The sequence below is a fragment of the Nycticebus coucang genome, chromosome 1 (assembly GCF_027406575.1).
Source record: "Nycticebus coucang isolate mNycCou1 chromosome 1, mNycCou1.pri, whole genome shotgun sequence".
Taxonomy (NCBI): Eukaryota; Metazoa; Chordata; class Mammalia; order Primates; family Lorisidae; genus Nycticebus; species Nycticebus coucang.
The window spans coordinates 81,156,950-81,184,894 of NC_069780.1; the positions used below are offsets into that span (position 1 = coordinate 81,156,950).

The window sequence follows — 27,945 nt, forward strand, 5'->3', positions numbered from 1 at the left end:
TTCATAAAGAGCTATTATGCTTATTATGTAACCATCGTGTTCTATTTTATTGTACTAATAAACCACCTCGCGTGTCTATTCTTCCACTGTTACATATTTTCTTAGTTTCCTGCAGACACGAAATTTGCCTAAATTTTTATTTCTATGCATAACTATGATTTTTTAAAAAATAATTTTCTTGGGATAAATCAGTGGAGTGATATTGCATCAAAACTTATGAATAGTAAAGTATCACATGAATGGAAAAGCAAGTATCCAATGTACTCAATACTAATATGAAGCCTGTAGACAATCTAATACAGGCCCACCCAAGAGAAAAACTCAATTCAATTCAAGTTGGGGGGAGAGGAAAGGAGAGACGGGGAAGAGAGGAGGAGGCAGAGGGATTGGTGTGCTCCCACTTAATGGGCATAATGTAAGGGTATATGGCACACCTCCTGGGTATGGGACACAACTACAACAAGGACTCTACCTAACAAATGCAAACATTGTAACCTAATTGTTTGTACCCTCACATTAATCTAAAATTAAAAATAATTATGAATATTCATATAGCTTTTACTATCTATGACCAAATTACTCATACAAACGGTTCTACCATGTACACATTGACCAAGAGTTTAGAAGTAGTTTGGAGGGTAATGGGATGAAGTGAGTGAGGTTGGAAGAAGAAAGGGAATTGGAAGGAGGTGATTGCTCTTATCCTGGCAAGAGACGAGTATCAAAACTACAGTAGCAGCAGTGGGCATGGAGGAAAAATAATCATAATAAATATTTAGGAGGTGGATTATATAGGCTTGATGAGCAGTTGAATATGGGAAGGAGGGAATGAGGAAGAGTGGATGATGAGTCATTGGTTTTTTTTGAATCTGAGAACTGGATGGAATAGAACAGGTTTAGGAGACAGGAGAATAGTGAGTTTACTATGCACTGTATCCCCAACATCCAGCACAGTGGCTACTACAATAAAGGCATTCAATAAATGTGAGTTGAAAGAACGTCTCATTCAGACATGAACAAAGGAGGGTGGACAATACATTGATGTTTCTCTTTTCCAGAGCCTCACAGTATGTGCTTGTACACCTAGAGTTGATTTTCTGTCATTATACTTCTCCCAGGAGTCACGAGAACGAGAAAATGAGAAGATTAAGGAAGAAATTATGGGAAAAGAGTTCATGATCAAAGCTCAGAAATTCTGAACGAACTTCTCTCCTCTCATAAAATCCACCTCTCATAAAATTAGACAATTACTTTATGCAGTCAACCTTATGCCAAATTACATAGATTTAGCTAATGCTTAGAACATTGGCATGCCCTGAACTCAGCCACAAAACAGTCAGTTCCTAATGAAGAGGGGCTCTGTTCACTCTCCTCCTACTTAACTAGAGAGGGGCTGAGCAGTTGGTTCCCTGAACCTTAGCACTCTGTGTGGCTGTCCTCTTGGAGTGACCAGGTCTGAATGCAGATGTCTGGAGCTCAAAGACTCTGCTGGGAGCGTCTCCAAGCAGCTGTCGGTCTCCAGCTGCTGTTTGTATACCACGCATCTTAGTTATATGATGGTGACTTGTGCCTGTTTTCATATCCCATTTCGTTACTTTGAGTTTCTGTATTTTCCTGTATTTGTCTTAATCACCTGGAAGGTAAAAGCTATGATTTTTATTTCCTTTGCAACTCCCCTGGAGTCCCCAGGTATAATGTTTAGCATAAAGTGAGGGCTCAACAACTACTGATAATTGACCAATTGTAATTATTAAATTGGTGAAAAGTGGTGGTTTTTAGTGGTCAATAAAAGGTACCATATATTAACTCTTAGGAAACAAGAGATTTATTGAAATGCATGTAGATAAATTATCACCAGCATAAAATCGTTAGTGGAGTTTTCAACATGGGCTCTTTTGACTCTTAAAATGAAGTGAGGCTTTGCAAGTCCATTGTCCCGTAGGAAAAATACTATATTTCTCTGTTCATATAAAGTCCTTTGAAAAACAATCTCTTGTGAAATGGTCTTTTAAACGTCTCCAGCCTATGAATATATAACAAAATAAAAATATATATATTAAAAAGATGTAATTATTTCTCTTTAAAAATAAGAATTACATGTGAATGATTTAAGGGTAATAAATGGAAAATACTTAGCATTCGACAATCAAAAATCTTCTCCTGTTTTGTAAGGAGAAAATTATACTGAATATTTAGGAAGTAATAAAATCGTAAAAATTACTAAGACAAAATGACAAGTGATCATAAAAATGCAAAAGAGATAATAGTTTTATTATTGTTCATATTTTGGGAAATAAGTCAAAATGTTGTGTCATCAAATTATCAATTTTTAAATAACTTTGATTTCAGTGATTTGGAAATACAGTCCACAGTGAGTTTCAATTTCCATTTAAGGGTAACTATCTTTAGTAGACGACTTAAAATCAATGAACATGGTAAGCGAAAATAAGAAGAAATTTTTCAGAAAATTTCTAAATTTCGTGGATCAATAGAAATTACTAGTTAATTTTCTACCAGTCAACCCCAGGGTGAAATGACTTAATCATATTCTATTTCCACATGGTGTTCTGGCCCCACCTGCTTTGCTCCCCCCAAGTGGTGTTGCTGTCCTTCTCCAATGGCGAGTCTGTTGAACGGAATCATCTTCATAGTGGTTTTCTTCATAGAATACCACCGGGATTTCCAAGTGGCCCAGATAATGCCGTTATCATAGCCATTGGGAGTAGAAGCTTTTGAGTAAGTGCCACCTAAGACAAGTTGCAGATACACTTATCTCAGTCAGTCCATAAACAACTATTATGAAGGACATTGCCAATTACATCACATTTATGCTGTTATCTACTGACCTTAAAAATCCCAGTTTGTAATTAAAATAAAGTTATTATTAAATAACCCCTTGTGTCTATCTTGTGCCCTGTGGTCACACCCATACTTTAAATTTCTTCACTATCAGCTGGGCTGGAAAGCCAGCATTTCCTAATTGGCTTCTCTCCCTAAACTTAGCCATCCTAAACTCAGCTAATGTGGACCATCTTTCCTCAGGCAGGTTAAAGTAGCAGGCAGTCTCAGGTTATTTGAAAACACAGTTTTATTGGTTGATTGAAAAGGATATACAGGGCTTTAGGAAATGGTTCTGGAATGCTATTTTACCTCTTCATTATAAAGAGAAGACTAGGGTGATTTGCCTTCTTTTTGTTCCAGAGCACCAGATCTCATGGTATTGTATAAAGGGGTTGTCTGAGTCCAGTACTGGATGTATATGTACTACAAGCTACCAACATGGCTCCCTGGGTCGTATGTCTCAAGCTATTGCCCGGAGAATTTCTTCTAATTGTATGTCTTATTGGTGCAAAAATAAGTTATATATATTTCCAATTAAAATGTGAAAACCAAAAGGGTACTTTATATAAACTTTGACAGGATTCCAAGTTGGCTATTGTCTAGGATGGTGCTCTTGAAATGTAAGGTTGCTTATCAGTGGAGGAGATAACTGGCCATACTATAACCTTCTTAATGGACTCTTTAGCATCTGTAGGGCTATTCTATAACCATTGGGTAGTAAGTAAAACTAGCGTTCCAAACCATTCCAGACTCATTGCAAACTGTAGCTACTCCCACCCCATTCTAACATAGGTGTCCACAATCCCCAGCTATCCTGTTCTCTCAGCTTTCATGATCCCCTGCCTTTTCTAGTACTTCCCTGACTCTGATTCCATTCCTCCAGACACCTGCTCCATGTTCTCTGGGTGAATCTGACACATAGCTCATGGGAAACTGAGCCAGGCTAACATGCTAACAAGGAACAATATGGTAATATTAGTCTACCCAGATCACATATACGGTATGTCTAAAAGAGATACCATAACCCAAACTGCCAACTATGATGGTGATAGCTTCAGTTACAAAGAATACCCACCCTATATTTTGTAGCAGGTGGATTTCTTAAAGAAGGGCCAATTTTAGGCATAAGCCTGGTATTATCCAATTCCAATTTATTTATTTATGTAGTTATTTTTTGAGACAGAGCCTTAAGCTGTCGCCCTCGATAGAGTGCCGTGGCATCACAGCTCCAACTCCTGGGCTTAAGCGATTCTCTTGCCTCAGCCTGCCAAGTAGCTGGGACTATAGGCGCCTGCCACAATGCCTGGCTATTTTTTGGTTGTAGTTGTCATTGTTGTTTGGCAGGCCTGGGCTGGACTTGAATCTGCCAGCTCTGTTGTATGTGGCTGGCGCCCTAGCCGCTTTAGCTACAGGTGCAGAGCCCCAATTCCAATTTCAAATAAAGAATCATATGATAAAAGTTCCACTATCTTCACTAATTATTTCTTATTTCTTTATATTTATTTATTATCTTTTATAAAAATATTATATACTATATGCTAATTTGGAATCTAAAATAAAACAACATACCTTGGTAATATATTCCATTGAGGTGGCCAGCATGACACTTGTTCATCCACCAACCAGATCCATCCTGTTCAGCACAGTTGCCTTCAAACTTATCATTGTCATTATCCCAGGTACTGAACTGCATGCCATTGTGGGATGTGAAAAATTTGTCACTAGGATCATCACCAAAATCAAAGCCATCAAAGGCATCTCCGGCATCTCCACCAGCGAAGTAGGCATATGTCAAGCGGTACTTGTCAGCTTCGGGGCCCACCTTGAACATGGCATAGTCTGCAGTACTGTGAAGGAGGGAATAGAGACATCATATCCAGAGCCTTCTCCAGAATCTCAGAAGTTCCCTCTTTAACAGCACAGTTGCTTGGAGTTTTTCACTTTGCTTCTTAAGGCTAAAACATGCTTACTAAGTAAAGTTTTCTGCAAATCTGGCAAGAGGCAGTGGATGTGTGGAGAGCTTATCATCATCATCCAGCATAGGTTAAGAAACCTCCCAGGCATCCCAGTGAAAACTTAAAACTTCACCCATTTGAATGCCTTTTTTTTGCATCCTAAGATCAAATCAAGATATGTGGATGAATCTGACTTATTTTGTACTTCCCATTTGTATTTAAATGTTTGGTGTTGCACACGTTATCACAGAACACAGGCATTATCTGACAGGCAGTGACCCTTAATTAATGCACCAAACTCGAAAGAGATACAGCCACTCATACCACCTGAAGCATGAGGTGCTGGAGGATTTCTTTTTTAATTCCTTCCCAAGGTAGTGTAGTAGTGGCAAGAAGGAGAGCTTCTCTGAGAGCATTAAAGAAGCAAAGTGGTCCCTGTGTAGCCCACAGCATATGAGTTATGAGAATCAGAAAGAGATTCTCTCCAGGAAAAAATTATGGAAGAGGGCCATAATTCTACGGAGTGGAGGCAAGAATGAATCTTGGTGAATGAACAGAGATTTCCAGAATTCATCCCTAATATCTGGTACTTGGGAATTAGGAGACACTCTCACAGGAGAAGTCCTACTGATGGTGGTACTTTCAAAAAAACTCATGTGGTTTTGTTTTGTACAAACAAAGACCTCATGTCTTTGGAGATAATATGTTTCATTATTCCAAAAAACATAACTAGACAGCTGGATGTTTTCTGCCTTTTAATTAGGGTATACAAAGCTTGCCCCTTCCCCCCAAATATCTCTCAGCATAAAGAAGGCTCTAGATCACCAAAGGAGGTAGCTAATTTAATTTTAGGGTAGCCCATAATTTGACAGAATAAATTGTCATGAAAGCCAGGGAAATCTAAAAGGGCTGGACTTGCTTTTCAACCAGAGTAGTTAATAGCACAGGCACCAGAGTCAAATTACTGGAGTTCAAATTCTACCTCCACTATTTCCCAACAATGTGCATTTGGCAAGTTAGTCTGCAAAATGGACTTAATAATAGTACCTGCCTTGTGAAATAGTAATTCAGACTAGATTAAATTATATTTTCATACTCAATTTCTGGCACATATTAAAAGCTCGGTAATTAGCTATTATTCTGAATGACTTCAGGATAAGGAACAAAAACACTCAGATCAAAGGACCTACCTTTCTGGACTACCCAAGAGACAAACTGACTCCTGGGGGAAATGGCTTTATGTGCCCTTTGCATTTGTCAGGCTGTGTTTGCCATTGGTCCATTGATAGTTGCAAATTATACATTCCAGACAACTTCTACAATAAAAAGTCAGAAGTCCTCTCTAAAAAGTACCTGGTTCTGCCATTCCAGTCTTCCAGCTCCACTCTTAATGCATACGGGAGTGCTGACTGTGTGCTTATCAAATGAATCTTCTCATTTCCCAGCCAGAACTCTGTGGTGCCAGTAGGAGACAGATGTCCAAAACCTTCTTTATACTGAATCCAGTTTTTCTTGAAATCCAGACTGCCGTCAAGTCTCTAATTACACAATTGCGTGAACAAAAGAAGAGGCGGGATTGTCAATGTATGTAAAGAAAATATTATCAATATTTTGTTAAAAATTTGGAAAGATGATTCTATCAACTACCAACTAAGTGACCTTGGCTGAGCTACCTCAGTTTCCTCATCTATCAAATAGGAGAGATGATGCTCACTTCATATAAGAGAAACACTGTAAAAGTGCCTGGCACATGGTAAATCAGTATTTAAAAGACACTGAGAGGACTTCAGGACTCAAGCTTGATATTCCTGATTCTTCTACTGATGGTGGAATGGTCAACCTATTGTTCAATCTGTATCCACCAACCAGGGCCTCTGTCATTCACTGCCTCTGAGCTCCCTCTGCGGGAGGAGTTGTCACAGTAGCAAGAGGTAAACAGAAGGTAAAGAAACCTGCAGCAGCTGTCAGCATCTGGAAGAGGCAACAAAGGGACCCTTGTCTACACCCTGGGGGCGGGTTCTTCATCATGTGACAGCTAGCCCTAGCTCTTTGTCCACCTGATGAAAGAGGTCACTTCTTGTCCTGTGTCACCGTGGTACTACAATTATGTTCCACCATGAATCCACAACAGCAGAGCAGCACAGCGCAGAGTGAAAGCAGACTCTGAAACCTGAGTGCCTGGGTTCAGCCCTGACAGCTACTTATTAGTTATGTGATCTGGGGCAATTTATTTACCTTTTCCTATCTTAATTTCTTGCTCTGTAAATAAGTATAATAACAGTATCAACCTCATAGGGATACAGTGAGGGTTAAATGAGTTAGTGTTCACAAGGTGCTTAGAAAAATATCTGGCATGTGGCAGAAACAATGTAGGTGCTTATTATATACACACAGTAAGGAACAATTACCTTCTGAAACACAGTCCATCCGTTTCCAGACCCATCGATTTCACAGTAGACTAAGAACTGCTTGTCAGCTTTCAGAGGTTTGATAAAGTAAAGCCCACTCTCTTTGGCTCCCTTGTTGGCAATGTCTTGGCAATCTGAAGAAGGAGAAAAAGCTCTTACTGTGGTTTGAAATTCAGGTAAGATTGTGCCAGCCTTGAAAATGACCTTTTTAACCTGTAGTAAACTATTCATTTCCCAAGAAGTATTTTCTTCTCATGTCATCATTCTTTCAAACTATGTTTAGCCATTCAGGAAAAGTCTATGTAGGTGAAACCCTTAGAATCAATGGCTAGAAATAAGTTCTAATTTATTCCCATACATTTCAATGTATCAGTCTCCTTTGCTTTGTATACTTACTTTGATGTACACAGTCCCAATGTAAACCTCCTCACTTACCTTTTCCAGTTGTATCATGGATTTGTACTGTGTCTTTACAAGGTTCCTGGCATTTTTCTTCCAGCTGAGCTACCTTCTGTTTCAGGTTAGTGATCTTTTGATTATTTGAATTATACATGTCTTGTAAATATCTATAAACAGATCAACAAAACAACGAAAGATAAGTATTTCTTTCAGAAAAGTGGTTTTTTTAAAAAAAATAAATACAATAAAAATGTTCATTTTATTTTCATTGCTTATTTTAAAATCACTTTCTTTTAAAAACATGGCCTTATTTTCTCAAAAATTATTTCTGATACATTAGTCCATTCTTAGGAAAAGTGTGAAATCATGTCATTGAATTCGAGCAAATTTGAATTCTTAACTTTTTGAACAAGAAAAACAAAAAAAGTCAATTAAAACAGGGATACAGTTTCAGCCTGAATCTTTTCACATAGAATGGGGGCTATGGTCTCAACTCTGAACACCAATAAGAGCGCTTTGTCAACAACCCTGGGAAGTGGTCATTCTGGTTTGACTTTATGCATAAAAGGGCAGCAGACAACAACCAAATGGGGGATGGCTTGGTTAGTGGAAACACCTCCTGAGGATAAGAATCAGGAAAGGCTCTGTTCAGTAAGTCACAGGCAGTGAAGCACTATTCCTTTTCATTTCTGGATCTACTTTCCACACAGTAGAAAGTATCTGTGATGTTAACAAACGTAAAACAAAACCACAGACACTTTCCCTTTCGTCTCTCCTGTTTCTAAGGACCTAGCTTCAGAGTGGGTCTGGGAGAAGTAAAAACCAAGCTTTGGTGGTTTCTCACAGGATTGATTGTAAATATTCAAAAAGGATAGAAAACTATAAATCCATAAACTGTTGTGTCTTTCTTTGATGGAAAGAAGGGTATTTCCCACGTTGTCTTATACAATTTCTGTACAACAGCCTCCCTCAACTTCAATGATGGGCAAATAATAACGCAAGTGATGATGGTAATAGTTCTAACAATAATACTGATGGCCCTGCAGTACCCCCCCCAAAAAGGAGAAATCTCTCCTGGACCATTTCTCCCCTGCTACCATTTATTTCAATTTCTCACACTGTTTTGAGAACAATTTAGGGAAAAAAAAAATGGAGAAGAAGCTGAAATTGCATCTGAGACCTTATGTTTTGGCAGTTATGAGTCCCTGGGAAGCTATTAACAGAGGTGTTTCTCTTCCAAATGAAAAGAGGAGAACGTGCAAGTTCCCATCCTGCCATTATCCTTGTGTAACATCACACTTTTTGGTAAACTTAGTCTCTTAAGGCATGTTTTTTTCCTCTCTACCTTCAATATAATTTACTTGAGAAGCCAAAATCCTTCCTATGCCCCTGCTTGCTAATTTTTACCACCAATTTGGAGACATTTTTATAAAGATAATTTTATTTTCAATGCTGAAATTCCCATGAATTCAAATGTATGGTGCAATATAATTGGGGAGTAGGGAGAAAACGTTTAGATACATATGGTCATGACAGCATTTGAAGACATCTAGAGCACCTTCCTCCAAAGTGATTTTTGCAAAGCTTTCTCCAGTATGTGCAAGACTGGCCAAAGACCAGTTGGATTTCATAGACTAAATTTTTAAAAACCACTAAAAGGTCACTGTGTCTAAGTACGGACTATCAAATAAAAATGAGTCTTGCAGAGCAAATTAAAACAAAAATGCTTACCGAATACTTGAGTCATGTGATAAAATCAATGTTTCATATTTCATAATTTCTTCTACCATTTTCTTGGAATTCTGAGTAGCACCCTCTATCATATCTGTAATGTGGATCAGAGACATAAAAACACGTAAGCAAATATAACAACTTTACAACAACAGCAAAAGAACTTCACAGACAATTTTCTCAGTAATCTTTAGTTTCTCACTTGGCTTTGATGGTTCATCGGGATTATAGCTGACTTGGATTGCTTTGATCAGTTCTTTGGCTTCTGATGTTTTGTTTTCAACTTGATTAAACATGTCTTCCAAAGTCTGTAGATCCTTACCTACTTTGGTTTGGTAAGTAGAGAGGAAATCGGCAATGCCACAGGTAGTTGGGCAAAAGCTACCCTGAAAATATAAGAATGAAGAGAGCAAAAATGTTGATAAATGTTGAAAAATGTTGCTAAGCTACACTTAATATCTAGCTGTTAAAAATGGATAAAAAACCCACAATGATGTTTTTTAAAGAGTTGCGAGTGTCAGTGATATTTGTGAGAGAACTTCTTCTGCTCCTCTGCCCCTCTTCAGCTCAAACACGAAACAAGAAACACAGAAGCTACTTACAAATCGCTCATCTAAGATGCAGCAGTTGTCTCTGGTAGCAACATACTAAGGGAGAAAAATAGGAAAATGTCACTCGTTTATCATCACTTTTCTTATTTTCCAGCTTTCCATTTCAAACCTATGTGCTGTGATCAGCGCACTTACTGCCAGGCATGTTGAACAGAGTAATAAAAGAGCATAGAAGCTGAGAGTTAAACTCCGGGGGAGCAAGGACCAACTCATGATGGCTAAGGTGCCCGGCACTCCGAGCCTTGTAGTGTCAGCACTGTGACCTCCGGGGCTCCAATTGTCCCTTTATGTAACCTTCTCGGCTGGCCAGGACTGCTAGTGGCTGGAGCTGGTCACAAGACTTCCTTACCCAAAGGGTGGGGACATCTTTCCTGCCCCTTTTCCCTCATCCTGACCCCCAGCCTATGCTCAGTGTGTTTCCCAGATTTTGCACACAGGTTTCAGCTCCTCCCCTTTGGCTCAGTTCAACTTTTTTTCCTCTGACCTAAAATCATCTCCAGAGGCTAGTGAAGCATTAGCCATTGCTGCGGGGAGGGAGGGGAGCCCAGGAAGCTGTGTGATGCAACTTCTTCCAGGACGTAGCCGCAAGAGCAAACACAGAAATCTGACCTCAAACGCAAGCCCAGCCCATCTTTACGATGGGGCCTACTGCCATCACCTGCATTACAGAAAGAGCTCTCTTAGTCCAGGGACGAGATAACATTATTTTTAACTCGTGGCTATGGCAGGAGGAGACATTGCCTTCCCCCGTGTCCCAGTTCAACATTCCCAGGAATGAATGACACTAGAAACACATTCTTGCCCCTCTGTGTTGGTCCTTGTCATAGGTTCTCAGTTCTCGCTGAGTTTTTGAGCACAGGTCTTCCCTTTGTCTGGAAGGACCAGCTGGTAGCACCCCGTCCACCACAGAGGAGAAGACAGCAGGAGCCCCCTTTTTTCTCCTGGCAGGACCATCTAGTGTCCTCAGGGACTAGGAAAATCCACTTCCCTTATAGCAAACTACAGTGGCAGCCACGCTAAAGGAAAAGGGGCAAAATGAGACATGGGAAAAAGAGGGGCATCGTCTTTGTCCTGTCCCAGCTTCCTGGTGTATGGGGGAAACATGTCTACCGTCACCTCCTATTGATAACCCATGGCTGCATCACTCCATGATTAATGTCCCTATTTTTGGTTATCCCTCATTTCCTTCTCTGAAACCAAACTGACTACAAATTCTGATGGCCTATATTGGTGAGAGAAATACAACTAGTTTGAAAAAAATGCTCAGTCTTTACTGTCTGATTCCAAGTTACAAAGGAATATTTATGCTTTGATTTGAAGACAAAGGGAAGTGTTCATGTTCAGTAAATGACCAATAATTATTATAAAACAGTGAGTATATCAAAGCCAGATTTGTTGTCTTTTCTCCCCTCTTCAATAGCTCCCTTTCTGACTTCTCAGTTTATTGCCCATCACATCATATCAGCAGTCAAGTAGAGGTCTCATGATCTCTACTTTCATTGATCTATCTCTCAATCTTTCATTGATCTACCTTATCTACTCAGGTAATCGGTTGTTTATCAAGTCTGTTGAATTAAACATTAAAGTGTTAGTATTTCTTTCAAACAGTTCTTCCTCTTTTGTAGTATTTATAGCTACTTTATATTATATGCATACATACCGTATCCACTGAGTTCTATGGCTATAGCATCAGCACAGCAATATTTAACACTGGATAGCTATCAGATGAATTGAATCAGTTGCCTCTGTAGGTAGACAGGTATGGTGTGGGGATGGAAGACAGGGTTGGGAAAAAAGGTTCATTTTCCCTATGTACTCTGTTATCGTTAGAATTTTGAATATAGGTGCATATTATATACTAAAATACATATAATTAAATATGTAATTATTGATCACTCACAATGATTTATTTGGTATGCTAGTACTTAATTCTTGATTATTTTTTGATTTGAATATAAAAAGTGACTAAAGCACTGCCTTTGACTTTAAAGAGGATATAGCTCAACTGGAGAATGTACTACCTAAAGAGTTGTTAAGAGCGCTGGAGTCCATTGACTGGGTTCAAATCCCACCTCCACAAGGGAGTAGCTGTGCAACTCAGTACTAGCTACTTAACCTCTCTGAGTTTCATCATCTATACTGGGAAAACAGAGATACTATTATAATATAGTACCTAGTTAATAGGACTGCTACCAGCATTTAGTGGGAGAATGTATTGAACATTACCTGATTCACGGCAAGTGTTATGTAAATGTTTACAAGGCTCATAAATTACTGAATGCATTTGGCATAAAATTTGCATGAATAGGAAACTCATTTAGTGTAGTTGTAAGAGGAACCCTTACTGGCAGGTTGGGTTTGTGGGGAGCAAGCATTTTTGTTCTACCTGTGAAAAGTTCTCTTTAATAATCTGTTGCAACTAACTGCAGTCTGATTCTGTAGTGCTTTACAGAGAAGAAAGTACCTAATTGTCTGGTTTAGGAAATTCCATTCAAGTTAATTCTACCAAGCAAAGAGTAAAAGATAATAGAAAAAGACTACATGCCTAGTGATAAGGTGTATCTCCTGTCAGTAAGAAGGTTCAAAGTGTGCTCAGACTGAGCACGTTGCCAGTGTGGTTCTTTTTGCTGAAGACCATGAGATATTGATTTGTTGAATTTAAGATAAAATCATCCATAGTCGGTGCTATGATCTGCTTTCCAGATTGTCACAAATCCCCCAACCCTTTTGAGGCTGAAGCACTCCTTCCTTCAGCTACTGGGTCTATGGGTAGTTGGCTGCTCTCGGCTCAGTTCTTCTCTGGAAATTGCCCCTGGCTAAAGAGAGTCGTCTCATTCAAGGTTAACGTTTGTGGGGTGGCAGATACCATAAGACAGGCCATTGCCTCAATTCAGACATCTTTGAGGGGCTTTCCCAACTTCAGAGGTTCCTCAAGGACTCAAATGACACATTTGTCGGGACTTGGATAGAGTTCAGCTTCTTGCTCTGTCTGTCCTGCTTCATTCTTTCACTCTAACTGGTCCTCATCTGGACAGCACTGCCCAATAAATACACTTCCTACTTGTGTATTTCTATGACAGAGTTTGCTTCCCAGGAAACCTACACTGCATTGTTACCACTGTATGTTATTTAATGTGTATAACATTTTGCATGGAAATGTATTTCATTATCCTTGGGCTTGAACATAAAAATTAACTCAAGTAATAAAATTTGTCATTTGTTTCAATAAAAATTTACTATTGAATTTAAGGTAACAATTCATGCAGTCGCAGGTGGGTTTTGAGCTCTTAAACTTTGTAAAGTTTCACTAAAATGCATCAATACATATGTGTAATATTCACACAATTGTACACAGTTAAATTGAGGAAATTAGAAATTCTGCCTTATCACATTTACTTATATTTTTGGCTTTTTATTGATTTGTATTGGAATTGAGATATGTTATCACAATTTTAGAGAAATAAATTTGCTTTTATCACAATTTCAGGTGCTAAATTTGAATCATATTAGACAGGATGCTTTTGGGGAAAAAATGGCGAATAGTGATTTAGTGGTCTATGTTGGCCTGGCATTCAGTTTAGGCTCACATAGGTTTATTGAATTTTATTTTTAATTTTTCATTCTTTTTAGAGACAGAGTCTTGTTCTGTCACCCAGGCTAGAGTGCAGTAGTTCCATCATAGCTCAGGACCCTCAAACTGAGAGATCCTCCTGCCTTAACCTTCCAATTAGTTTGGACTACAAACATGCAACACCGTGCTTGGCTAATTTTTCCTATTTTTTTAGAGACAGGGTCTGGCTATATTGCCCAGGCTAGTCTCAAACTCCTGGATTCCAGTAATCTTCCCTCCTTGGCCTCCCAAAGTGCTGGGGTTACAGTCAGGAGCCATTGTGTCCAGTCAGGTTTATTAAATTTAAACCAGTTTTTTCATGTTTAGGCCAATTTTTTCTTTGATAAGGGATGAATGATTAATGAGTTCCAGGAAAGAAGAATATTTCTTAAATCACATTTCCTATACTTCCAGGTTTGTTTTTTGAGAAAAATAGAATTGGTTGCAGGAAAGCCAACATAATTGTTAATTTAATTCAGACGTCAATATTTATTGAAAATAATAATTTTCATTTATTGAAATAATAATTTCTTAAGTTCCTTGTCATCCAACTGTTTGTGTTCTAATTTGAAGATATCACACGTTACTACTGTCTTATGTATATTGATAATTCATTCTGTGAGACTCTTATCTGTTTTGTTCATCTTGGCTCCAAAATTGAATTTGAATTTGATTATATAGAGTTAATTCATCAATGGAGAAGACTTAATAACCTGGCGACAAATGATATGGGCCTAAAGGAATAATAGAAAGAACCACCAGTTTTGAGCATCTGCTTTATGCCAGAAGTTTTCTCTATATCCTGCTATAGTTTAGTTGTTGTTTTATATATTTTCTCCTTTGATCCTCACAAGAAATCCAGGAGGTAGTTCTGTACCTTACAAATGAAGAGAATCTTAGAGAAGTTACGTGACACATTCAAGGTCACTGTGCCAGAACAGGAATTCGAACCCACAGGACCTAATGGTTATGCTCTTAACCATGAACCTTAATATATAATATATTCATGAGACACTTCATAATATAAAGTGATTCTCTCTGTTATAAGAATCGGAATTACTCACTAACAAAATGTATTTTTTTAAATATGTGAAATATGTATATCATAAGTATGTGCGTGATTCTTTGAACGTATTTTCATAATCTATCCATATGCCTATCTGTCTTCTTCTCTGGGTGAAAGATGAGGTTGGCTATGTAATCTTTTAAAGTCTTTCTCAAATCTAGATTTTTATTATTTTATGATTAACTTGTATTTTGGGTCTTTTCTTAAAAGGGCCAGCCTCAAACTGAACTCTTGGGCTTGAGTGATCTGCCTGCCTCAGCCTCCTGAGTAGTTAGGACTATATCACATGCTACGATACGTGGCTTCAGTCTAATTGTAGGTGCAAGCAGGTGTTTTTTTTTTTCACCATATACTGGTTTTATAGACCATTTGACATATTTTCATCACACTGGTTAACATAGCCTTCCTGGCTTTTTCTTAGTTATTGTGTTAAGACATTTATATTCTACATTTACTAAGTTTCACATGTACCCTTGTAAGATGCACTGTAGCTGTGGTCCCACCAATTACTCTCCCTCCGCCCATCCTCCCTCCTCCCCTTCCCTCCCTTTCCCCTTTCCCCCTATTCTTAGGTTATAGCTTTCATATGAAAGCCATAAATTAGTTTCATAGTAGGGCTGAGTATATTGGATACTTTTTCTTCCATTCCTGAGATACTTTACTGAGAAGAATATGTTACACCTCCATCCATGTAAACATGAAAGAGGTAAAGTCTCCATCTTTCCTTAAGGCTGCATAATATTCCATGGTGTACATATACCACAATTTATTTATTTATTTATTTTTTGTTTTTGGCCGGGGCTAGGTTTGAACCCACCACCTCCAGCATATGGGACCGGCGCCCTACTCCTTGAGCCACAGGCGCCGCCCATATACCACAATTTACTAATCCATTCGTGGATCAATGGGCTCTTGGGCTTTTCCCATGAGTTAGCAATTATGAATTGGGCTGCAATAAACATTCTGGTACAAATATCTTTGTTATAATGTGATTTTTGGTCTTCTGGGTATATACCTAGTAGAGGAATTGTAGGATCAAATGGCAGGTCTATTTTTAGATCTCTAAGTGTTCTCCAAACATCTTTCCAAAAGGAACGTATTAGTTTGCATTCTCACCAGCAGTGTAGAAGTGTTCCCTTTTCTCCACATCCACGCCAACATCTCTGGCCTTGGGATTTTGTGATATGGGCTAATCTTACTGGAGTTAGATGATACCTCAAAGTAGTTTTGATTTGCATTTCTCTGATGATTAAAGATAATGAGCATTTTTTCATATGTCTGTAGGCCGTGTGCCTGTCTTCTTCAGAGAAGTTTTTCTTTAAGTCCCTTGCCTAGCCTGAGATGGGATCACTTGTTTTTTTCTTGCTAATATGTTTGAGTTCTCTGTGAATTCTGGTTATCAAACCTTTGTCAGAGACATAACCTGCAAATATCTTCTCCCATTCTGAGGGCTGTCTGCTTGCCTTAGTTACTGTGTTCTTGGCTGCGAGAAGCTTTTTAGTTTGATCAGGTCCCAGTAGTGTATTTTTGATGCTGTGGAAGCAGTTTTTTAATACTGACCACATGGTTCAAATTCAATAGCACTTGATGAATTGAATTCACTCAACAGGTTAAGGGAAGAAGAAACTCAAATCAATACTCACAATAATATGTCTATTATTCTAATAAATGTCTCTAGATCTACGTTAAATTTATAGTCTGACTCCTCGGAATTGAATTTCCTCAAAATTGGCAGAAAGAAAATGACCTGTTGGAAAACCAGTCCAACCTAACAGTAAAAATATCCCATCAAGGGGGGTGGTGCCTATGCCTGAAAGGAGTAGGGCGCCAGCCCCATATGCTGGAGGTGGTGAGTTCAAACCCAGCCCCAGCCAAAAACTGCAAAAAGAAAAAAAAAAATATGCCATCAAGGGAGACAGAGTTGTCTGTTAGAGTATTTGCTTTGTGCATAAAAATAGCTCAGAGAAAGTGAAAATGAAAATTTTTTGGTAGTCTGTGAACAATATCCTTTTAGTTTCACTATGCAAATCAAGGACAGAAAATCAGCATGGGATATAGCAAGACAGAGTCCCTCACAGGGGTGGGGACGAGAGCCACCGGTTGGCTTTTGAGTTTCCAAACTTCGTAAGTTTCATTAGTGTCTCCACTGGAGGACCTGGGCGAGGGGCAGGAGTGTCCAGAGGTCTAAAAAGTGTTGTGCTTGGGATTTAGAAAATTAAGCAACAGAGTGCTTAAAGAAAGAAGGGTTATCCCAGGGAGAATTATATAGAGAGGCTCAAATGGCCAGAAATCAGCCATTTTTTGATGCTAGTTTGAGATCTTGGAGTGCTCTGAGGTGACCTGGATTCAGACAGATTGTAACAGACAAGTTACATCTAAGTCTTTTGTTAGGCCAGATTGGTCTGTTACTGAGTCCTTGGTTTGTCTGTTTCTGTCTTTTAGTAATCTAAAATTTGATATCTCTCACTTTATGAAAGAACTTTCACTACTAAACGTGATTAGCAGAATCTTTACAAGAGAAAATAAGTGTGGTTTCAACAAAAGACAAAGGGGGCAATTTATTCGTGTTCACAAGATTCAGCACTGGAAAGGAGGAACCTTTTAAACCTCTGAGTAAAGATACTGGTGTATGGTGAAAGTGGACAACCCGCTCTTTGAGGAAAACTCTGGGTTTGTCATGTAAACTACCTTTGGAGAGAAGAATGATATATTAAAGAAGGAGAGAAAGTAGGGAGAATGGAAAATGTTATCAGATCATCCAAGCAATTCAATTCATCTTATCGTGTTTAATGCCCACATTCTCTTTGACCTGCAAACTTGAATGAGGACAAACAAAAGATTTAATAATACATTTTTAAGATTTGGATCTTTGTGTTAAATTCTAACTTCTTGGGTTAGTTTATAACCTTCGTGTGACTGGACTAGTGTCCTTTCAAAGTTAAATCCATATAGAATACACTGTGTGCAAAGGCTAACTTTTCACTATTTTGAAGGACTTTGCTTCATCCACGAAAGGTGATAAATTTCAGCCTTCTTCAGGGGTAGATTGCTGTGTATGCTTTACCTTGAGTGGTGGAGCAGTGACCTCCACTTGGTAAACAGAGATATGATTTGCAAAACCAGATAAATCAAAAGCCCACAAATATTTACTGAGTGTTTTGTAAGAAAGACTGGAGTGTAACCCACATTGTTGGTTGATAACTTATGTGGCTGTATGTAACTGAAGAACAGCCTGCCTTCAGGACTAACCAGGACAAGCTCATCTATAAAGAAACAAAGATAAGTCAAAATTCAGAACACTGTGTCTCATCTTTTGTAAATAACACAGAGGAAATTCTGTTTACCAAGATCCAGGAAACCAATTGCTTAACTACACACCCCCCTGGGTCAAAATACTACCCATAATCCACATATCAATACTTCTGTGGATTTCACACAATATATTTTATTAGGTTAATTTCATCATTAATACTTCATTGATATTTAATACTACATCATGAGTATGGAAAGCCCCTTTATTACACTTCTCATATTTTCCTGGGATGTTAAGCTATTTCTAGCTCTAACCCAGAACCTATATGGAATTACTTCTAGTAAAATACCTAAAATAATGCTTGCTCAAATATGTACCTCAAATTTGGTTTCCAGGTAACTGCACACCACACCAAGGTGTTCATCAGCTGAATGCTCAGCCCAAAGTGGTCAGTCACTCAGTAAATATACCTCAAGCACGTTCTATTTGCTAGGCCCTGTTCAAAACAATAAGCAAAGCAAAGTCCCTGATACCAAGTTTACATTTTGGTGGAGAGAAAGAGGTAATAAACAAAATTTCATATAACATCATTTGGTGATTAGGGCAGTAAGCAAAAATAAAGAAGGGTTCAGGGAATGAGAGACTGGAAGGAATGCTATTTTAGATCCAGTGTCGGAGTAGCACTCTATGACAAGGTAACATTTGCTGTTTGTTACAAAGCTCATGCCTGGGTCAGCATTGCCACCTGCTGGCCCTGTATATCTGGAAGGTAGGTAGCTTGAAACCAAAATATCTACGTTTTTGATTTGGGGCTGTCAGAGATTTGACAAGCCTAGGTAAGTAACAGAGTGAGAAAACAGCATGCCATGTAAAAGTTAACCAGAAAACATCATGCAGGCCACCTATATCTTACTGTCACGAAGCTCACAAGTGATGCCATTCTCTTCACCAGAATCTTCCAAGGACTCTCTATTTCCTATCCAATTAAATACAAATCTCAGCATTGTATTTAACCTTCTCACCCCCCCCACCCAGATATGCCCAATATAACTTAGCCATTTGTTCTAAATTGGATTGAAGTACCACAATCCTATAAAATTTTAAAACATTATAATCATGTAATCATGTAATAATACGTTAATTAAAGTAAATTTTATGTAAGCCCTATAAAGGCAAGGATTTTCATCTGCTGTTAATCTGTAGCACTTAAAAGTAGTTCACAAGATCAGTCGAAAAAGGAAAAGACAAATTACACCAGTCTCAAAAATGTCTACCTGGCATGGTAGTTCATGCCTGTAATCCTAGCACTCTGGGAGGCCAAGGCAGGTGGATTGCTTAAGCTCAGGAGTTAAGAGACCAGCATGAACAAGAGTGAGACCCCAGGCATTGTGATGGGCACCTGTAGCTACTTGGGAGGCTGAGGCAGGAGGATTGCATGAGCCCAAGAATTTGAGGTTGCTGTGAGCTATGATGCCACAGCACTCTACCCAGGGCAACAGAGTAAGACTCTTGTCTCAAAAAAAAAAAAAAAAGCCTCTCTCAGAGCAAGGTCTGTCTCCAGATGTATTATAGCAAGGCAATCAGATACGGCAGAGATAAAGATGGTGGAGATGAGCCCAAGGTTTGAGGTTGCTGTAAGCTGTGATGCCATAGCACTCTACTGGGGTCAACAAAGTGAGACTCTATCTCAAAAAAAAAAAAAAACAAGGTCTGTCTTAGAGCAAAATCTGTCTCTAGATGTAGAAAGGCAACCAGATACCACAGAGATAAACAGAGATAAAGATGGCGGAGAGCACCCAGGGAGGAACCACAGTGGTTCTCCTGTGATTTCACTTGAGTGGCATCAGGAGGGACAGAGAGAAATTCACTCTGAATTTTTCAAAAGCAAAACTATGTAGCATTTTAAGACAAGTTTGAATGATGTCCACAAGATAGGCTGGACAAGTCCCAGAACAATTTTCAAGAGCTGCTGGTCACTGCTTCTCCTGATTTTCTTTATGAAGTATGAGACAGAAGGCTGCACGTAGGCTGCTAAGCCATGCCTGCCTGGGACTGGGGGCCCTGACCCATGTAACTACAAACTTAACGAAGTCGAATAAAATCCTAGAAGATGGGAAATGAGCGAGATTATAGCACTGTGTTTTGCAGCTCTGTCAGGCCCTACATTATCCCTAGAAAATAGTCTAGATTACGTAGAACTAGGGCTAACACTACCTGCTACTGACCCTTTCTTTAGGTTTGTCTATCCCAGTCCCATGCTTTAACTCAGTTCACTCAACCATGTCCCATGCCAGCTGATAGGCTGCAGATGGTCATAGCTTTCATCCGGAACACTACAGCAGGATACCAAGTCACTGCCCCACCTTACTCCTCAAGTAGAACTTGTGATTGGGCCCCCAAACTGCCAAAGCCACTGTCTACTCTGGGGAAGTGGATCAGAGGAACCCCGCCTGGCTCCAGCTTGGGCTTGTGGTGGTCCCTTCTTTCTCCATTCCAGAATCCACTCTACTTCCTAATCTCCCAGTGACAGAATCTGGTTGCTGGACGTGAAGTAAGGTAGGAATGACTGATTGGGCCTAGGGTGTTACTTCTACACAGACAACAATTTAAACTTGAGGTAAAATCAGAAAATAAAATCAAAGATAGAATTTTAGGCAACTCTATGTTAGGAAATTTAGAGAGAATTATAGGATCAAATATAAATTAGGTGACTAATTTAATTCTTTGGATATGACTTGGAAGGCTTTCAAATTAAAGAACAATAAATGATATTTCATCTATATGTGCATATATATATACATATACATGCAAACCCTTTGTAATTATCTAAAGTAACTTGATGTGAAAACAATCTTTTATTTCTATATTAAGTCCTTAGAATTTCTACTGGCTATTCCTTAAAATGTTCCTTACATTACTCTGTTTTATTTTGTTTAAAAAAATGCAGATTTCTTAGCCCCTACTGACTCGGAGTATCTGGAAGTGGATCCCTGCATCTTCATTTTATTAACAAGCTTGCCCAGGTGATTACTATACACAAAAAAGTAGGAGACCCATGCCTCACACAGGGCTGGAGAGTAACAACCTCTGCTTTTTCTTTTTTATTATTTTTTTTTGAGACAGATTCTCACTTTGTCACCCTTGTTAGAGTCCCGTGGCGTCACACAGCTCACAGCAACCTCCAACACCTGGGCTTAGGGGATTCTCTTGTCTCAGCCTCCCGAGTAGCTGGGAGTATAGGTACTCGCCACAATGCCTGGCTATTTTTTTGTTGCAGTTTGGCCCGGGCTGGGTTTGAACCTGCCACCCTTGTCATATGAGGCCAGCGCCCTACCCACTGAGCCACAGACGCTGCCCCAACCCCTGCTTTTTCTAAAGAGGCCTGATTTCCATTTGGCCATTTCAAATCTTGTATAATTACTCTTGGTTACAGCATTTAATACTGAAAACATGCTAAAATCATTTCTTATTGTGAAAGAATTAAAAACCCACTGTAGTAGTTTATTCCAGTTAAAAATTAAAGTTTGCCTAATTCAATTTATTGATATACATTGCTTTAGTTACGAGTCTTGCTTCAATGCTGCTGAAAGAATGAAAAGTAGACTGACACCAAGCCCCAACGCCTCGACGCATTGTGCCCTTGTATATTATAGCAGGTGTTCAACAAATCCTTCAAGGAGATACAAGCACTGTAGAGACATAGAACAGAAAGAACTTAGAGAAAGACTGAATTGGGCAGTAAGGGAAGGAAGGAGAGTCACAGGTAATAGCTCAGAGGACCAGTAAGAGAAAAATGAGAAGGAGGAACCGCTGGAAAGAGAAAATGATGCATTCAGTTTCCAACGTTTCGAGTTGGGTGGTAGTGACACCTCTAAGAGGGCATGAGGATGCTGAGGACAGAGCTTTGGGAATGAGAACTACTGGTGATGAGTTAATGGGAAGCAAGGACAGTTTACAAGGAGAAAATATGGTATGAAAATAAAAGAACCTGAGCAAAGAACTTGAACCTGAATGTTAAGAACTCACAACAGACAGAGAAGGAAAGACTGGCTCTGTCCCTGCCTTGTGCCCTTATCCTTACAGACGTGCCACAGACTTTCAGATTTCCAAATGGAATTCTTTGGATGTGATTTCACTATTTATCTGTGACTTGGAATGCTTTCAAATGAAAGGATAATAAATGATATTTCATCTATATGTGCATATATATATATATACATGCAAAACCTTTGATGTTGGAGACTATTTTTGATAATACAGGATACTTATTTTACGCTGTATGGTACCAGATATCGGCAGGCTATGGACTGAAGAGATTTGTTAATCAGTACTTTCTGTGATTATTAATTTAGTTGTGTTGAATTTCTTGAGATGGTTGGAGAAACTGGTTAGATGTCACTTTAAATGGATTTTATACAGCATAGGTCAAATGGTTACATTAGGCTTATTAGAGCAAGTGACCTGAGTACAAAGAACAGAGAATACAATATTCCTTTTGAAACCCTAAGTTGGAACAGATCAACCTTCTCTAATATTTAATGTCACAGAGCCACCTGCTGGTGAAGTTATTTTACAATTAGGCAACCACAGGCTCTCTTCCGTGGTTACATACCTGTCACTCAAACTGCCACATAAATTCTTGTGGATTAAATATTCTCCCAGCCATTCTTTCTAGATGTGTATAAGTTCTTGTCGGTATGTCAGGTTTCTCTGCTTTTGTGCTGATGAAGGAGTGGTGATATAGGTATTATTCCTAGTGTTGATCATCACCATTCATTACGCATTCAACATGCATCGTCAGATCAAAACCCCAAACTCAGAATTTGGGTGTGTGCAGGCTCAAGAGACTTGGGCATCAGTCTACCTGGTAGAGTCTGGGATCCTCCAGTGTTTGGAGGTACTGGCAACCTGGTAGGGTATTTTATAAGTGACCCCAAAATGGCCTGTGTATATTGTTGATTTTTTAGCAGGAGGTTGGGACTCATGAGCTCAAAATCCTGGTGACCTAAAGTCAAGTGTTTCCACACCTGATTTTTAAAAAATATAGCCAAAAATAAGCAGATTTTTAGCCATTTAGAGCCTGACTATTATGCATAATAACCTGAGCAACTGCATCCAACATCTGCTAGCCATAGATAAGATAAACTTTGTAGGGAAGTGCCTGTGGGGCAGTGGCTCAAGGAGTAGGCGCTGGCCTTATATGCTGGAGGTTGCGGGTTCAAACCCAGCCCCAGCCAGAAAAAAAAAAACTGCAAAAAAAGATAAACTTTGTAGCTATTAAGACCCCATTCAGCTGCTGCCTGTTGGATGAATCTGACCCTGAGATTCCCTGCTGGGCTGCTGAGGGAACATCACCTAAATTTGGATGACTCCTTTTGATACCTTCTCTTTCCTTTGCCCTACTCCCCTTCTGGGTCTCCATATACCCATAGCTCTAGATCAGCAGTTCTCAACCTGTGGGTTGCGACCCACAGGAACTGTATTTAAGGGCCGCGGCATTAGGAAGGTTGAGAACCACTGCTCTAGATGGTCCCACACTGTCTGGGAGCCACCCCCCGCCACCGCAAACCTGCCAAAATGCCACCCAAATAGAGGTCCGTGTGTGCTACTCCCACCTCATAGTCATGTCTTGTTCCTTAATCTGTCTCAAAATCCCTCAGAAAATTTACTCCATCAGGTGAGAAAGGCCCCACCTCGGTAGGGAGAAAGAAATGATTTCATAAATTCAGTTAATTCTGGTCGTTCATATGGTCACAGTCCTAGTCATCCTCATACCTCTTAAGTTTTGCTGTTCTCCTTCAGAAAACAACACTGTTTCCAAAACAAGGCAAAGAGGACTTGCTGGTACTGGTGTCTCTGGTTGTCCCTTCCCAAAGTGTCCTGGAGACCTGGCCACAAAGTGGGAGAGAGCTCTGCCTGTCGCATGCTGTGTTTCTGCTTTATTTATTGCCCGATACGGGAAGAGCTGTCTTAGATGTAGGCCCAATGGCTGGACCTGAATCTGGCTCTCAGTGGGGTCAAGCGCCCCTTATATTTTCAGCATGGCTAGCCACAGGCAGGAAGGGAGGAGCTGCTTGAAGAGTTAGGTCTGAGGAAGGGCACTGAGGGACTGAGCCTGAAGCCTGAGGGCCCAGCATTTCAAGGTTATGAAAGTTTCACATACTGTCTAGGCAAGTGTGGTTGAATGTAAGAAAATAGTGTCTCTCTCCGTGGTTAGTCAAGGATCAGACTTACTCTCTGATCTTGCCTATACCACTTGTTAGCTCTGTGTCCTGGAGTATTATTTAGCCTCTCTGTGCCTAAGTTTCCTTGTTTGTAAAAAGGAGACGATAGCAGTACCCACCCTGTAAGTTTACTAGGATGATTAAATGAGATCATAGAGGGTTTTTGTTTGTTTGTTTTTAACTTTGGCGGTAAACATGATAGCTAAGAGCATGGACACGGGGCCCAGCCACCTGGGCTTAAATTCCAGCTTTATAATTAATGTGGAGCTGTGTGACCTTGGGAAAGGTACTTACTTTCATCAACTATAAAATGGGGATACTAACCTTTATTATTCATCTCATGGGGTTGTTTTATTTAATGTGTTAATAAATGTAAAACATTCAATAATCATATAAGAGCTTATTTTATTATTATTATAAATAAAATCCTTAGAACAGTTTATAAGTCACTCAACAGCCCAGATAATCCATAAGCTTTGTCACCCCATAAAGGAGCAAGGCCTGGTTTGTTTTCTTCCTCTTACTACAAAATTTTACCGCTTCTAACGTAAACTCTTGCCTCCCTAAATTTGGGAAAGACGAGGGCTGAGGAAAACAAAATGTATAAAAGAAAGACGAGGTCCCTTTTTTGTTAACTAAAAATCAGCCAGACTACAAAGCTGCAACACACACTCTCACCACCTGGGGTAGAATATTTGCAGTGGTCCGCTGGCACCCACAGCCAGACTTGCTCTGATGGTCTTTATATCTACAAGAAAACCAGGTTCTTCATGGCCCTAGAGAAAAGGGCCTGGGCTAGATACAGCTCTTCGGGGAATAACAGGGGGTTCGCATACCTTTACCTTGTCAGATTTTCCCTTCTGAAACGCAGAATTTGGAAGAGCAAAAGGATTGTGGGGAGGATCTTTGAATTGTTTGGCATAAAAACTGGAGAGGCGCTGAGCCAGCACTACCTTCTGTCGGTGTTTTGTGGTGACAGATGCTGACATCTGAACACAGGTGGCAGGAGCTGGGGACCTCCAGCAAGGCGCGGGTTCCAGGATCCGGGCGCACGTGGCGCCCGGCCGGTAGGGGGCGCGCGGGCCTCGTTCCCCGGCGCGGTCGCCCAGCTCGGCCTTTGGAAGGGCAGTGCCGGGTCCCGGCGGCTCTCACCCGCGTGGGCCCCCGAGCCCGGACACCGGGCCGGGAGCACGGAGTGGCCAGCAAGGTTGGAGGGCACCCGCGCCTCCTGGGGACACACGGCAGAATCAGGTAACCCAGGACCCTTTGTTCTCCCGTTTCTGGGGAGGAAAGGCGGCCGGGGAGGCGCGAGGAGTTATTGCAGCCCTGGAGGGAGACACGCAAGTCCAAGCGATGACACTTGGACTCCTTGGAAAGTTAGCACTCCATGGCTGGGCTCTTCACCGTTTCCCAATTTTGCGTCCAGCCTTCCCCTGCCCCGCACAGGAAAAGAGCTGGGGTGCCGGCCCCTTGCTCAACCCCTGACTTGGAAAGTGGCTGCCTTCCTCTCTGTCCCAACCCTGCGACAGTCTCTCTCTCCCTCCCTGCCCTGTCCTGGTAACTTTCCTGTTTCGAGCCTCATTCCTGTGCCGGTTTGTGTATCTCCTTTTCTGCATTTGGAAATCATCACTTCCTACTCTGCAAACTTGTACAGCAGACGTTTGCAACACTGTTGACTTACAAGCATCCATCCTCCGGATGGTGGTTGTGGGTTTGAGGGGAGGTACAGGAAGGATTCAAACTATGGCTTCTATTCTTGAATGGTTTAGGGCTTTCTTGTGCCTTTGTTCCCCCTAAACGTTAGTTTGATTTATTGAAGTCCTGTCTCTCCCCCATTTTTGGTAACTTGATAAAGAAATCAAGCAAAAGAAAGAGGTTGGGGAATCAGATCACTATTTTTCATGCTTTGTTACTACATATTCATAGTAACATATTGGTAGGTAGTCAAACCTTGGGTATTTACTTATTTATATGGAAATAACCTAGGAATATAGAATGAACAGAGAATTCCTTTTGAGGAACTGTAAATATTTTTTTGTGTGTGTGTTGACGCCTATTTTGACACTTGGGAATGCTCTGGTTGCAGTGGTCAGTCTTAATTGATTTGAAGGCCATTGATGTTCATGAAATCCAAACCACTATCTGATGTGTATGGTTCATTCCTTTTTGTTTTAAGTGTTAATATTCTTTTCCAGTCCAGTCAGTGAATCACAGTGATCATGGGAAGAATGACATTATACAATATTTTTGAAGAACAGTTCTGTAGTGGGATTCAAGACACATGCCTAACTTCAGAAGGCCCCTGTTATTGTTTGGTGCTGGACCCAGTTCTGCTGCTAACTGACTCTGTGATTTGGGCTATTCAATTCATTTAACTTCTCAGAATCTTTTTTTGCATTTCAGGGAATCTGGGGCCAATAACCTCCATTCAATTTAGTGATCAATTCTTTTTTATTTTTTATTTGAGGGTACAAAGAATTAGGTTACAATGTTTGCATTTGTTAGGTAGAGACCCTCTTATAATTGTGACTCACCCCCAAGAGGAAGCCACACACCTTAACATTTTGCCCATTAAGTGAGAGCAGACCCATGCTCCTCCTTCCTCCTCTTTCCCTGCTCCCTTGCCCCCCCCCCACCTTGAGTTCATTTGAGTTTTTCTCTGATACACTGGGAACATGTATTATTAGGTCATCTACTGGCTCCGTATTAGTATTGAATACATTGGGTTCTTGTTTCTCTATTCTTGTGATACTTTACTAAGAAGAATGTGTTTCAGCTCCATCCAGGTTAATACAAAGGATGTAAGTCTCCCATCTTTTTTAATGGCTGAATAGTATTCCATGATATACATCTATAGTGGTCAATTCTTAATTCTCATCTTCCTTGACTTACCACCAGTGATGGCCAACGTGATTATTCTTACCTTGAAATACTTTCTTCTTGAAGTCCCAAGAGATTTTCCTCCTTCCCTCCTTGACCACTACTTCTTAGTCTCCTCGTCTTTAAATGCTGAAGTTTGGAGGCATCTTCTCTGACTCCCTACTCCCTGGTGTTCTCCAGTGATGACGTTTAACATCAACACCCCAATAGATTCCCATATTCATGCCTCTAATGTGGTCTTGTCCTCCTCTGAAATCTGTACTCAGATATCAAGCTGCCTTCTTGCTATCATCTGTGGTAGGCATCTCCAAAAGTTACATGTTCAAAGTGAACTCCTGATCTTCACCCACATCTGCTTCTCTGCAGGTCTTATTACCTCAGTCAATGCCAACAGCCAACAGTACCTTTCCATGCTTAGGCCAACCCCCTTGCAGTTGAATTTGACTTGTACCATCACCAAAGTCTAAACTACACTCTCTCTAACTGAACTTTGGTGATGGCCTTCCTCTTAATGTCCCTGGTTTTTACATTGTCCTCCTGCAGTGTTTTTTCTCTGCAAAGCTGCAGGAATACTCATGCAAGGGGATCATGGCCCTCCCTGGATGAAAGCTGCCCAGTGGTTTATCTCATTCAGAAACCTACAAGGCTATGTGGTTTAGTCTCCTTCTCCTTTCTGGCCTCATCTCTTTCTACTCTCCCCCTTGCTCACCAGCACTCTAGGCACACGGTCTTCACAGTTATTGCTTCAACATGCCAAACACATCCCCACCTCCAGGACCTTGCACATATTAGTCCCTGCATCGGGAACATTCTTCCCCCAGACAGTGCATGCCTAGCTTCTCACTTCCCTCAAGTCTCTGCTCACTCAGATATTATCTTATCAAAGACACAGTCCTTTGACCACTCTACATCCAATGGCTATAATTCTGTAGGATCTCTCATGCTACTTCCTAACCCCTTACATGGC

The 27,945-nt window shown here is 40.2% G+C and overlaps 1 protein-coding gene across 2 annotated transcripts; it reads right to left on the reverse strand.

The window, feature by feature from the left end:
• Nucleotides 1-1,802: 1,802 nt before the first annotated feature.
• On the reverse strand, nt 1,803-10,346 carry FGG (fibrinogen gamma chain). Of its 2 annotated transcripts, XM_053583352.1 has the most exons (10): nt 10,081-10,346; nt 9,937-9,981; nt 9,537-9,720; nt 9,335-9,428; nt 7,640-7,770; nt 7,205-7,338; nt 6,150-6,334; nt 4,411-4,688; nt 2,578-2,747; nt 1,803-2,023 (listed from the first exon to the last, which is right to left on the reverse strand). In XM_053583352.1, exons 1-10 carry the CDS (start codon nt 10,156-10,158, stop codon nt 2,009-2,011), a joined length of 1,314 nt encoding a protein of 437 aa, XP_053439327.1. In that variant the 5' UTR covers nt 10,159-10,346; the 3' UTR covers nt 1,803-2,008. The 2 variants fall into 2 exon arrangements, with proteins under 2 accessions (XP_053439327.1, XP_053439324.1); XM_053583349.1 differs by having other exon boundaries at nt 1,803-2,747.
• Between the last annotated feature and the right edge of the window lie 17,599 nt (nt 10,347-27,945).